We start from the raw sequence: 14,022 nt of genomic DNA, 5'->3' as shown, positions 1-14,022 counted from the left end.
ATTTTATAATGGAAGATTTTTTTAACATGTTGTTAATGACCAATGCTAGTGAACATCTACAAGGGACATCAAGTTTATTAAATTATTTTTTAAAGATTTATTTGAAAGTGTTACAGAGAGACATAGAGATTTTCTATCTGCTGGCTCATTTCCCAAATATTAGCAATGGCTAGGGCTGGGCTAGGATAAGGACCAGGAAATCCTTCCAGGTCTTCCATGTGGGTGTCAGGGATCTAAACACTTGGGCCATCTTCTGCTGCTTTTCCCAGGTTTGATAGTAGGGAGCTGGATCAGAAGTGGAGCAGTCAGGACATAAACTGACCGAATACAGGATGCTGGGTTCACAGGTGAGTTTAATCCACTGCACTACAACAAAAGCCCCAATTATTTCTTCAATTAATTTTTTATTCAAGAAGCAGAGACAGACAGACAGAACTCCCATATGCTGGTTCATTTTGTAAATGCCAAAAATGGCTGGGGTTAGGAAAGGCTGAAGTTGGGAGCTGGGAATTTAATCAAGTTCTCTCATATGGGTGACTGGTACCCAACTGCTTGAGCCATCCTTTGCTACCTCCCAGGGTCTGCACTGGTAGGACGCTGTTATCATGAACCAGGATTGGGAACTGAATACAGCCAGGTACTCTGATACAGATGTAGGCATCCTAATCATTAGGCAACACACCTTCCTGTAAATTATTTTTAAAACACAGTTTGTTCTCCTCTGAATTAGGAAATATAACAATATCAAAAATAAGACCATCACTTGCATTCAAGAAATTTTCTCTCAAATCAAAGTGATTTCACTAAAAATGTTCACACAGGTAGATGGCCTTGTGGCACAGCAGGTCAAGCCACCACCTGTGATGTGGGCATCCCATAACAGTCCCATCTGCTCCACTTCAGATCCAGTTCCCTGCAAATAGTCTGGGAAAGGAGTGGAAGATGGCTAAAGTGTCGAGTCCCTGCCACCCATATGGGAGATCTGGGTAGTGTTCAGCCTGGCCCAGCCCTAGATGTTAGGCCATATTAGGAGTGAACCAATAGATGAAAGCTCTCCCTCTCTCTGTAACTCTTTCAAATAATAAATAAATCTTTTTTAAAAAGTTTAAGTAAAATTTACCCCACTTAGATGAAAAAGATTTTAATGTTATAATTAGTAAACTTATAGTTATAGATTGCTTTGGTTTCTAATTTAAAAAAGCACATTTATTGGGCTGGCACCATGGCTCACTTGGTTAATCCTCTCCCTGTGACGCTGGCATCCCATATGGGCACCGGGATCTGGTCCCAGTTGCTCCTCTTCCTGTCCAGCTTGCTGTGGCCTGGAGGGCAGTGGAGGATGGCTCAAGTGCTTGGGCCACTTGGAGAGACCAGGAAGAAGCACCTGGCTCCTGGCTTCAGATCAGCGCAGCTCCGGCCGTGGCGGCCATTTGGGGAGTGAACCAACGGGAGGAAGACCTTTCTCTCTGTCTCTCTCTGTCTCTGTCTCTCTCTCTCTCTGTCTACAACTCTGTCAAATTAAGAAAAAAAAAAACACATTTATTTTAACTAAATGTTTAGTTAAATTAAAAATAATCTGAGGAAAATAATATAATTTATTATTAATTAAAATAATTCTCTCAAATCAATACCAAATTATGTGTTTGTTACTTATTTCAAAAATTTTTTACTTTTTTCCAACTTCTCTGGTACTAACAGCTATTTTTAATGGCACAAACATAGCAAAAGTAAGGCCACAGTTGCACTGCAAAGTGACCTACAACATATCATACCTTTAAAGTAGTTACTTATACAAGAGTACTTAAAAACAGTAGTGGAAAGGAATTAAAAGTTGTTTATTTCAGTGCAGAAAAAAAGGTGAAACACATGCATTTTTTTTCATAATACACATTTTCCATGAATCTTTTGAAGACCCCCAAAATGCATGAATTCCAATTTTTTTGCACCAATATAAACTTACCTTTTAATTCCATTTTTCCACAAAATTTTGTAGGTACCCTTGTCTAGGAGTAGTTACCAGAATTCATTGCTTTCTAATTAGTGTATTAAGCACAATACAAATCAGAGGCCGCTCAGGACTTTGCTGTGCCATTAATTAGATATTATTTTCTTTTTTCAACACCATAGTACAGGAAAGAAGTAACAATGATATCTAATCATATTCCTTATTCTCAAAAATCTCTTCTTTAAATAGGTTATCACTAACAAGACACAGCTGGAGTTACTGCAAGCACTGAGTGAAGACTGTAGGGCTAATAAAAAGAAATGATTCACGCCTCATTTATGTTCACTTATGTTTTACATTAATAGAAACCAATAATAGGAACCAGTTACCATAAAAGTCATGGACCGTAAATAACACAAATGGCAAATAAGTATCATCTCGTACTTTTCACAGCTGGACAGGAGGATTGCTATATTTGAAAGTAGTTAATGGATTTTTATTGGAACTTTATTTTTAAAGATACAGTAACATGCTTCCAAGTCCACTATTAAAAAATCAAGTAGCGCTTTTCACAAAACAGATTCTTACTCTTTTATTTTAACAAATTCTCTGGTTTTAAAGTTAATATTTGGCTATGTAACTATTAGCAAAGTACTTCTCTAGGCCTATTTTCATTGATTGTATAATATAATAACTATAGGCCGGCGCCGCGGCTCACTAGGCTAATCCTCCGGCTTCCAGCGCCGGCACACCGGGTTCTAGTCCCGGTCAGGGCGCCGCATTCTGTCCCGGTTGCCCCTCTTCCAGGCCAGCTCTCTGCTGAGGCCAAGGAGTACAGTGGAGGATGGCCCAAGTACTTGGGCCCTGCACCCCATGGGAGACCAGGAGAAGCACCTGGCTCCTGCCTTGGGATTCGCGTCATCTCTCACTGTCCACTCTGCCTGTCAAAAAAAATATAACCATATCCCAAAATTACTTTTTATTTTTTAAAGATTTATTTATTTATGTATCAAAATTACTTTTTAAAAAAGATTTATGTATTTATATATTTATTTGAAAGGCAGAGTTACAGAGAGGCAGAGAGAGAGAGAAAGATCTTCCATCTGCTGGTTCACCCCCCAAATGTCCACAATGGCCAGAGCTGCGCTGATCCAAAGCCAGGAGCCAGGAGCTTCTTCTAGGTTTCCCATGTGGTTTCAGGAGCCCAAGGACTTGCATCTTCCACTGCTATCCCAGGCTATAGCAGAGAGCTGGATCAGGAGAGGAGCAGCCAGGATGCAAACCAGCACTCAATGGGATACTGCCACTGTAAGTGGTGGCTTTACCTGCTACACCACAGCGCCAGCCCCCAAAATTACTCTTAAGATTTGTAAGATGATACAACGCTATTAGCATTGTACTTGGGACACAGCAAACATTCAAAAATGATGCCTTTGTTGTTACTACTACTACTACTACTACTCTTTCATTAGCTTTAAGAGTAGTTTTAAAAGGTCTTTTTTTTTTAAGATTTTTTATTTGTTTATTTGAGAGGTAGAGTTATAGACAGTGAGAGGGAGAAACAGAGAGAAAGGTCTGGCATCCATTGCTTCACTCCCCAAATGGCCGCAATGGTCGGAGCTGCGCCAATCTGAAGCCAGGACCCAGGTGTTTCCTTTTGGTCTCCCACATGGGTGCAGGGGCCCAAGTATTTGGGCCATCTTCTACTGCTTTCTCAGGCCATAGCAGAAAGCTGCATTGGAAGTGGAGCAGCCAGGACTAGAACCGGCGCCCATATAGGATGCCGGTGACTCAAGCAGAGGTTTAACTGTGGGGAGCAACTTGCACTAGACTAAGTTACTGGAATTAAGACTTATTCTATGCATCTGCTCTCCCACAATATGGTGCTGGGAGAGGAGTAAACAACTTCTACACAGCTGCCTCTCTTTGGAGGAGAGCAGTGTGCTCGGCATGTGGGTAGCAGAGCTGGGATTGGTGGAAGAGGACTATAAAGGAGGAGAGAGACAACATGCACCAGGAACATCCGGATAACATCTGAGCAGCCCCCGAGAGAGCCGGCTGGCAGTGTGCCACTCCTCCATGGAAGTGGGGAAAATGGCAGGGGGAGCCGCCCCTCCACGGAGGTGGAGGGATCGGCAGCCAACCCGGGAAGGACCAGCAGCAAACCCGGGGAGGGCCGAGCAGACAAAAGAACAGCACAGGGTCTAGTGTCATTCTCCACGAATGGGGGAGCGACATTAACCTACTGTGCCACAGTGCTGGCCCTACAAAGGTTTTGAATAACAGTAGCATCAAAGAAATAAAAGAATGACCCATATCTATGACTTTGAAGATACAAACACTCATCTTTGCCTTCTAACCTTGTTGGCATACATATATAGCTATTTCTAGACTTATGCTATTATTTTTTTTCTGAGAATTACTCATCCCAATGAGACTCAAAATGAGCGAGAATGAGTCTTCTTAAGCAGCATTTTGAAAATAAACTCAGTCTTTCTTTTGGGTTCACAATCACGCGTAGGACTCCCAACCCTCCTGTGATCATCACCATCTCCCTGTGTCTTTCAGTGCCTGGCCCATACATTTGTATGTTAAATTAACAACTTGCTCTTGAGCTTAATAGTCTACCTCTTTGGTTAGCAAATTTGGTATCAGCTGTCAGGCTTCTCTTTCTCTGTTAAATAATAATTTTTTAAGCATTTATTTATTTTGTCAACTTCTCTTATGCCAAAGCTTTTATTGATTTGTATTTTTTTGTAGCCTGCCCTTTTAGATCCCAGGTGATCACCTATTCCTATTATCCCAGGGATCCTAAAATCTGGAAATAGTTTCAAACTTTAGGTTTTTCTATATTTAGCTTACCTTACCTCCACCAAAGTCTTGGTTATGAGAGCTAAATATATTTATTTTTTTAAATATATAATAACTCATATTACTTTATAGGTATCTTGCATTTCTAAGCTTTTCTTAAAGCTTAAATAATAATGAAGTTATTTTTTTAAAACCTGCTATAATTGTTCCATATATTTATTGCTTTCTTTTTTTAAAAAAATGTATATATTTTATTTGAAAGGCAGAGTTAGACATAGAGGGAGAGATAGAGAGATCTTTCATCTGCTGGTTCACTCCCCAAAAGGCCATTAATTGGCCAGGCTGAAGCAAAGAGACCAGAAGTCCATATGGGTCTCCCACGTGGGTGGCAGTGGCCAAGTACTTGGGCCATTTTCACCCTCTTTCTCACAGGGTGCATTAGTAGAACGCTGGATCAGAAATGGAGTAGACAGGATTTGAACTGGTGTTCATATAGGATGCTGGCGTCACAGGTGGCTGCTTAACCTGCTGCACTACAGAGCTGATCCTGTTCCACACATTCATGAAATTCACTTGACAAGTACATATACTCTGGTGGTCAGAGTACAGATATCATTTGAGCATAATCTTAAATGTCCTTAAAGAAAAGATACAGGAAATATAATAAAAAACACAGCAAGATTAAGAAAAGGTCCATTTTGTGAAAAAGAAAAGGAAAGAAAGAAAGTGAAGAGGAAAGAGAAAATTTTAAAAAGGACAGAAGAATGGGGAAGAAAAAGTGTGGGTGATGAGAAGGAGAGAAAGGTGAGAGAAAGAAGGATAGACCAGAGGACATGGCTAGAGGAAATGGAGGAGGAGGAAGGATGCCAAGGTGAGGAAAGAGATAGAACAGAAGGAAAACAAAAGAAAAACTAAATGAAGAAAAAACAATCAAGAGATGGGAAAAGAAGAGAAGAAAATGAAAAAGGAAGGAACTAGGGAAGTAAAAGAAAAGAAAATACTTGAATATTAGTGGGGATCATTTTGTGGTATGCCTGACAAATAACTGCAGTTCAGTAGTGTGTGTGTATGTAGACAGATTTGTAAATATATATTTTATATGTTTATAAATTACTGCATAGATTTATATATACATTTCTTTATGTAAACATGTATATTTATCTTTCTACAGATTTTTCTATATAAATATATATTTTTGTTTTAATATATATGAATCCACATTATACAAGTATAATAAAGCAAACCAATAAAGAAAAAGTGAAAGTTATAAATCACTTTTGAAATAAGATGTTTAATGTTTAATGATTAATGTTGTGAATATTATACAGTGAGTTTAATTCAGATGACCTCCAGGTTGCTGTCAATTTAGAAGTGCTAATATATGCCCTTATTTTATCCATACTATATAATTTTCACACTTCTTAAAAAGTTATATGCAAAATTATTCTCAATTCCTTGTAGCACCAATAGCTACCTCAAAGAATATAACATGTAATGTTGATTATTGAAAATTCAAATATGCAATGTTATTTATGTAACAACCATTGAATACTACATTGAACACATAACAGGCCAGTGCCGCGGCTCAATAGGCTAATCCTCTGCCTTGCGGCACTGGCACACTGGGTACTAGTCCCGGTTGGGGCACCGGATTCTGTCCCGGTTGCCCCTCCTCCAGGCCAGCTCTCTGCTGTGTTCAGGGAGTGCAGTGGAGGATGGCCCAAGTACTTGGGCCCTGCACCCCATGGGAGACCAGGAGAAGCACCTGGCTCCTGCCTTCGGATCAGCGCGGTGTGCTGGCCGCAGCGGCCATTGGAGAGTGAACCAACGGCAAAGGAAGACCTTTCTCTCTTTCTCTCTCTCTCTCTCTCTCTGTCCACTCTGCCTGTAAACACACACACACACACACACACACACACACATAACAGATATGCAAAGGGAGTAAGTTATTATTTTCTTTATGGAACAATTGATAAATTGAATTGTAGTAATGTTATATAAAACCATTACTTGTTCTAACAGAAATAAAAAGTAATATGTGTAACTCAAAATGGTAAAAATTCAATTATTCATAATGTAAATTTCATTTTAAATTTAAAATGACTTTAAATGCTTACATTAGAATATTGGTTTAACATTTAAAAAGAACTATTACATCATATTCTAAATATACATGAGTCTAAATGAATGAAAAATTTCCCCACTATCTCTGTTTTGTTCTCTTGCTCAACTCCAGCCTGACATTCCATTTCAGAAAGTGGAAGAATTTTCAGTTTCCGTCTTATTTGGAGAAATAGATTAGTTTAAAGGTAATTATAGATACTGACATAAATAGAATTTCAGAGGAAATGAATCATGGATGAGGAAATAGACAAAGTAGTCTGGGGAATATTGACTTTATAGATTTTCAATGATTCTTTGTAGCTCCTTTTATGATGTAGTACAACCAATAGCTAATAGTATTAATTGTCAGTTAATAGTTTGAGAGAGCAAAAATAATAAAGTATATTAACAACTTAACAATACAGAGTAGAAACACAACTTATCACAAATAATTACAGTAAAATGGAAAACTTTTTAATGGCATTGAATGAAGGGTCATCTTATTGCAGAGGTTGATTCAATGGTTGGGCTGTAAATGAGCCCTCAATGATCCCTGACTCTTGGTATTCACACTTTTGTGTAATCTCTTACCCTTGAGTATAGAATGTACATACTCATTTCTAACTAATAGACTATGGCAGAAGTGATGGAATGTCACTTCTGGCAATATAAGTTGTAAAAAGTCTGTAACCTCAGAAATCTGAATATAGACCTATCATATGACCCAGGCATCTCACTCATGGGAATTTACTGAAATGAAATAAAATCAGAATATGAAAAAGTGATGTTTATTGCAGTTCAAGTCACAATAGCTAAGATGCAATCATCTCAGATGTCCATCAACTGATGACTGGACAAAGGAATTATGCCATATACATATATATATATATATGAAATAAACGAATATAAGATAAATGAAATTTGTAAACCTTAAATAAAATTTAAAATGAGAAAAATTGGGGCCAGTGCTGTGGCATAGCGAATAAAGCTACTGTCTGCAGTGCCGGCATCCCATATGGGCGCCAGTTTGAGTGCTAGCTGCTCCACTTCCCATCCAGCTCTCTGCTATGGCCTGGGAAAGCAGTGGAAGATGGCCCAAGTCCTTGGACCCCTGCACCCACATGGGAGACCTGGAAGAAGCTCCTGGCTCCTAGCTTCAGATCAATGCAGTTCTGGGCATTGCAGCCAATTGAGGAGTGAACCAGTGGGTGGAAGACCTTTTCTCTCTCTCTCTCTCTCTGCCTCTCCTATCTCTGTGTAACTCTTTCAAATAAATAAATAAATCTATAAAAAAAGAAAAATTACCATTCAAAAGTGAAAAAACGTCTGTGACATTTATTTTGAAAGCTCTCTCTGACTTTCTCAAGGATCATTTGCCCTGAAGGAGGCCAACTGCCGTATTGTAAGGCAGTCCTTTTGGGAGGCCAATGTGCAGAAGAGATGAAACGTGTTAATAATGCATCATATGAGCAAGGAAAACAACTAAGAGGGTCTTCCTACTCTCATCATTCCAACTCCCTCCCATAAGCTAAGTACTCATACAAGATCATGGCCCTGGCTGACATCTTGAGTGTAACTTCTTGAGAAACTTGAGTCAGAGGCACTCATAAAATCTGTACTTGAAATGCCAATCCACGGAAATTAAAATAACAAATGCTTTCTGCTTTAACCCATTAGGTTTTACAGTAATTTCTTATTTAGCAATAGATCTACAGGGGACAAGCCTGTATAAGGAACTAATGGCTAGAAGTTCTAGAGGTCTAACTCGAAGTCAGATATAACCCAACTCTCAATTGATACTACCTGGTGGCAGTTGTTTGTTGCATCTTATATATTGATGCGGGTGATAAGAACTTTTAGGAACTTTTAGTCTCTAGGACTTTAAGGATAGTGATAATCATCACTCATTCCATCTACTCACCCTTTTGCTCCTGAAGTTTTATTCTATTACAATCCAGTTATACTGAAGAAGTCCCTGTTTTCGCCATGAGTTTTGTCTTGTCTCTAATTTTTAAACTTACACTTTTTAAATTATTCAAACCCACAAGGTATGTTTAAAATTGCTTAAGAAGAGATAGATAATCATATGACAGCATAAATAAATAAATTTGATAATACATGTCGATTTTCAAGCAATAACAATCTATATCAAGTGCTGCATTAACAATTTTTCACATGAAAAAGCAGATTCGAAGCAAAATATTCACATTTTAACTTCAGATTCAACACACCAAAACTTAATATGAAACATGAATTTGCCTACTTCCTTACTTAGTATGTTTAATTGATATGTGAAGGTGTGTGTGTATGTATGTGTGTGTAGTACCATGTAATGTTTGCATTGTATTAACAATATGTTTAAAAATATGTTGTACACATTGTATTATGTTCAACATGAGAGAAAACAGGGATGGTAGGGATGAGAAAAGGTTAGTCAATGGGTACTAAGTTACAATTAGGAGAAATAATAGTAGGGTGACTTTAGAGAATATACTATTTATCTCAAAAAAAGCTAGAAGAAAGGATTTTGGTCTTCCTTAGCATCATGGAATACTAAATGTTTGATACATATATATGCAATCTGTATTTGTGATTTTAAACCAGATTCCTGAGAAAATAATTTTCTTCTCAATAAAAGAAAAACCAAAAGAACAGGGGCAGGTGTTTGATGTAGTGGTTAATACAACACTTAGGATGTCTGCATTCCATATTGGAGTGCCCAGATTTGAATAGGACATTGCTCCTAATTGCAGCTTCATGCTAATGAGCACCCTGTGAAGCAGCTGGTGATGGCTCAAGTTTCTGGGTCTTTGTCACCCATGTGGGAGACTTAGAGTGAGCTCCTGGTTTTTAGTTTCAATCTGGCCAAGCTCCAGCATTGTGGGCATATGGGGAGTGAACCAGTGGACAGGAGACATAAAAATGTGACAATATGCCCATAAAAACAAAGAATGCTCAAAATGACAAATCAAGACTACAAGGAAATACCACCAAACTCATTTCCACTGGAATGACTAATATCAAAGAAACAGAGAATAACAAATACTAGGGGCTGGCGCCGTGGCTCACTTGGTTAGTCCTCTGCCTGCGGTGCCGGCATCCCATATGAGCACTGGGTTCTAGTCCCAGTTGTTCCTCTTCTGGTCCAGCTCTCTGCTGTGGCCTGGGAGGTCAGTGGAGGATGGCCCAAGTGCTTGGGCCCCTGCACCCGCATGGGAGACCAGGAAGAAGCACCTGGCTCCTGGCTTCAGATCAGTGCAGTGCCAGCCACAGCGGCCATTTGGGGAGTGAACCAACAGAAGGCAGACCTTTCTCTTTGTCTCTCTCTCTCTCTCACTGTCTATAACTCTACCTGTCAAATAAATAAAAAAACAAATACTAGTAGGAATACATTGTAAACTGCTAATGAGAATGGAAATGGCATAGACACTGTAAGAAATACTATAACATTTCCTCAAAAAATTAAGATCTCACAATACCATATTGGAGTATATATTCAAAACACATAAAAGCAAGGTATCTAAGAGATATCTATACACTCATGATCATAGCAGCATTATTCATAACAGTAAAATATGGAAGAAACCCTAAATATGTATAAACGGATAGATGTGTAAGTAAAATGTGGTATGTATACAATGGCATTCAACCTTAATAAGAAAGAAATTCTGACATGTTATAACATGAATGAACCTTAAGGACATTATGCTAAATCAAATAAGCCATGCTAGTGACAAAGAGCAATGGAAAAGAGAGAACTATTGAGTGGCTACAGGGTTCAATTTTGTATGTTGAAAAGAGATCTAAAGGTGGATGGTGCTGATGGCTGCATAACAACATGAATGTACTTAATATCACTGAACTGCATACTTTGAAATGGTTAAGAGAGAAAATTTCATTGTATATCATTAACCACAATAAAAAATGGACAAATTTAGCAAGAATAAAATTGATAACAGACTTCTAGTAGGTCTAATTAGTACCTGACATTTCTTCCTGGTAATAGGTGGCAGAAATTTGGACTGAGGAAAAGAATGGGCACTGGTACAAGCCAGCCAATCCGTAAGACTTGGTGAGTACATCTGCTTCACTTGAGGTCTTGGATGTACTAAAGGCTTTGCCTTCTGTAACTGCAGCTCCCATGGGTCAGGCTCTGTTCTGAATGGTGAATTGTATATACCTGGGATCTGAAAAGAAAAGGAAAGCAATTTCCACTTTTGCCTTCAATTTTAATATTTTATAAAATAAAAATAACATTATACCTTGAAAATTTTTATGTTTAAAGAATATTTTAAACTAAAACTCTTCCTCTTAGAAGTAGACTTCAGATTTAACAAAAGATGTTTTACAAAATACTCACAGTTCACCTCAATTCTAGACCAACAATTTTAGTATCTTTAAGGATTGAACTTTAAACATGTCAAAAACTACTGGGGGATGGTTCCTATAGGCCAAATAAGGCATTTTAATATAATTATATTTAAGAAAAAAATAACAGAAGGTCTTTAAGTCATCCATTTTATATTCAAACTGTATATTACATCTATATAATCATAACTATACATCACACATTCACTAGAGAAAGTCAAATATACCATGGTTGAACCAGTTTTGGGTATCAGGATGTACTCAATAAACATTTGATTGATTATTGAATTTTTACTAATCATATATCTTTTTTTTATTTTATTTATTTGACAGATAGAGTTAGACAGTGAGAGAGAGACAGAGAGAAAGGTCTTCCTTCTGTTGGTTCACCCCCAAAATGGCCGCTATGGCTGGAGCTACACCGATCCAAAGCCAGGAGCCAGGTACTTCTTCCTGGTCTCTTATGCAGGTGCAGGGGCCCAAGCACTTGGGCCATCCTCCACTGCCCTCCCGGGCCACAGCAGAGAACTGGACTGGAAGAGGAGCAACAGGGACTATAACCCGGTGCCCATATGGGATGCCGGTGTGGCAGGCGGAGGATTAACCAAGTGAGCCACGGCACCGGCCCCACTAATCATATATCTTAATGGCAGCCTTTTAAGTCTTATACTTTAATAATCAAGCTGTGTCATACACACATACACACACACACATACACATACATATATTCTGTCTTATAGTCACTCAAAATAACATCCTATATTTAATGAATAGTATGTAGTTAGGTGTTATTCTTCTATAGTGTCACATTATCCTTGCCGGTCTATCACTAACTGTCACAACTGCATCAAAACAGTCCAGATTATCACAATGCCTGCCGTGCAATAGAGGTACAATAGACAGATGTATGAAAATTGCTAAAGTGACCATATGCCCATTTTCTGAAAATATAATGTATTTGACTATACAAATGCATAGAATATTTTGATAAAATTATACCATTGCAATGCTATTTGATATAAATCTTTGATTTTAATATATATACATTTTTTTTCTAATTTCTTTTTTTTTAACTTTTATTTAATGAATATAAATTTCTAAAGTACGACTTATGGATTACAATGGCTTCCCCCCCATACCGTCCCTCCCACCCACAACCCTCCCCTTTCCCACTCTCTCTCCCCTTCCATTCACATCAAGATTCATTTTCGATTATCTTAATATACAGAAGATCAGCTTAGTATACATTAAGTAAGGATTTCAACAGTTTGCTCCCACACAGAAACATAAAGTGAAAAATAATAGATGATTTTTTTTAAATGATGATGAAATCAGATCAGACCTATTGTCATGTTTAATCCCAGTGAGAGCCAAGTTGGAAATTGATAATCTCTTTTTTTTTTTTTTACAGAAGATCAGTTTAGTATGCCTTAAGTAAAGATTTCAACAGTTTGCACCCCCATAGAAACACAAAGTGAAATATATTGTTTGAGTACTCGTTATAGCATTAAATCTCAATGCACAGCACATTAAGGACAGAGATCCTACATGAGGAGTAAGTGCACAGTGACTCCTGTTGTTGACTTTACCAATTGACACTCCTGTCTATGGCATCAGTAATCTCCCTATGCTCCAGTCATGAGTTTCCAAGGCTATGGAAGCCCTCTGAGTTCTCCGATTCTTCTTTGAAGACCTGTTCTTTCCACTGGGATCTCACTCACAGAGATCTTTTTGCCAGTGTGTCTTGGCTTTCCATGCCTGAAATATTCTCATGGGCTTTTCAGCCAGATCCGAATGCCTTTAGGGCTGATTCTGAGGCCAGAGTGCTATTTAGGACATCTGCCATTCTATGAGTCTGCTGAGTATCTCGCTTCCCATGTTGGATCACTCTCCCCTTTATTTATTCTATCGGTTAGTGTTAGCAGGTACTAGACTTGTTTATGTGCTCCCTTTGACTCTTAGTCCTTTCATTATGATCAATTGTGAACTGAAATTGATCACTTGGACTAGTGAGATGGCATTGGTACATGCCACCTTGATGGGATTGAATTGGAATCCCCTGGTATGTTTCTAACTCTACCATTTATACACTGATTTGTGTGATGTGAATATTGCACAGAAAAAAACATACTCAAAACCATAATCTACATTTTTAAAGAGCAACACAAAATTTTTGGTTGCATCTCAGACACTGGACTACACAAAGGCAGTATCACTAAATCTCTCAAATGGGCTTTTCTCTTATGTCTTCACCATACTTATAATCATTTCTGGTTGTTATGTTTACCTCATATAATCAGCAGTTCCCTGGTATTAAGAATAACCAGATTATATGGTTTGGAAAAACTATCCAAGAAAATTTTATATGTATTGGTGAATACTTCAATTAATATTAATCTCTACCTAAATCTGCCCAGGCTGGATTCAGTGTCGTATTTCTAATGCTTCCTTAATAACCTGGGGGATAGCTGTACCACAGCAGCTATCAAATTGTTTCCTAGTCATCTTTGAGAGTATCAGTATTCCATAAGCAAATAATCAGAGCACAGGGACTTTGTTTTGGACATTTTTGTAACCCCCAGTCCTAAAAGAGTGCTAGGCACAAAGTATACACTCAATAAATGGGTGCTAAACACTAATTAGAATAACAATCCATAATTTAGAAAACACCACAAAAGTCTCTATTTTACCTTTGCTCTCCAAAGCCACATAAAGATCACAGTAAAATGTTTGAAATAAATTTTAAAATATTATTCATTATTTTCAAAGATGTTATAGATGAACCTTTCTCTTAA

At 38.0% G+C, this 14,022-nt stretch overlaps 1 protein-coding gene across 2 annotated transcripts in view; it reads right to left on the bottom strand.

Annotated features, from left to right (window-relative positions):
* Positions 1 to 14,022, bottom strand: part of SPATA17 (spermatogenesis associated 17) — a 289,576-nt gene that overhangs the window by 101,166 nt on the left and 174,388 nt on the right. For both annotated transcript variants that reach the window (XM_002717401.6, XM_089312202.1), the window contains one exon: positions 10,843 to 11,046. In XM_002717401.6, coding sequence (XP_002717447.2) covers positions 10,843 to 11,046 — 204 coding nt within the window. The remainder of the gene's footprint in view (positions 1 to 10,842; positions 11,047 to 14,022) is intronic.

This window comes from Oryctolagus cuniculus, chromosome 13 (genome assembly GCF_051225735.1).
Source record: "Oryctolagus cuniculus isolate XC-2025 breed Fujian yellow rabbit chromosome 13, ASM5122573v1, whole genome shotgun sequence".
NCBI classification, from domain to species: Eukaryota; Metazoa; Chordata; class Mammalia; order Lagomorpha; family Leporidae; genus Oryctolagus; species Oryctolagus cuniculus.
This window is presented reverse-complemented; position numbering and strand designations above follow the sequence as displayed.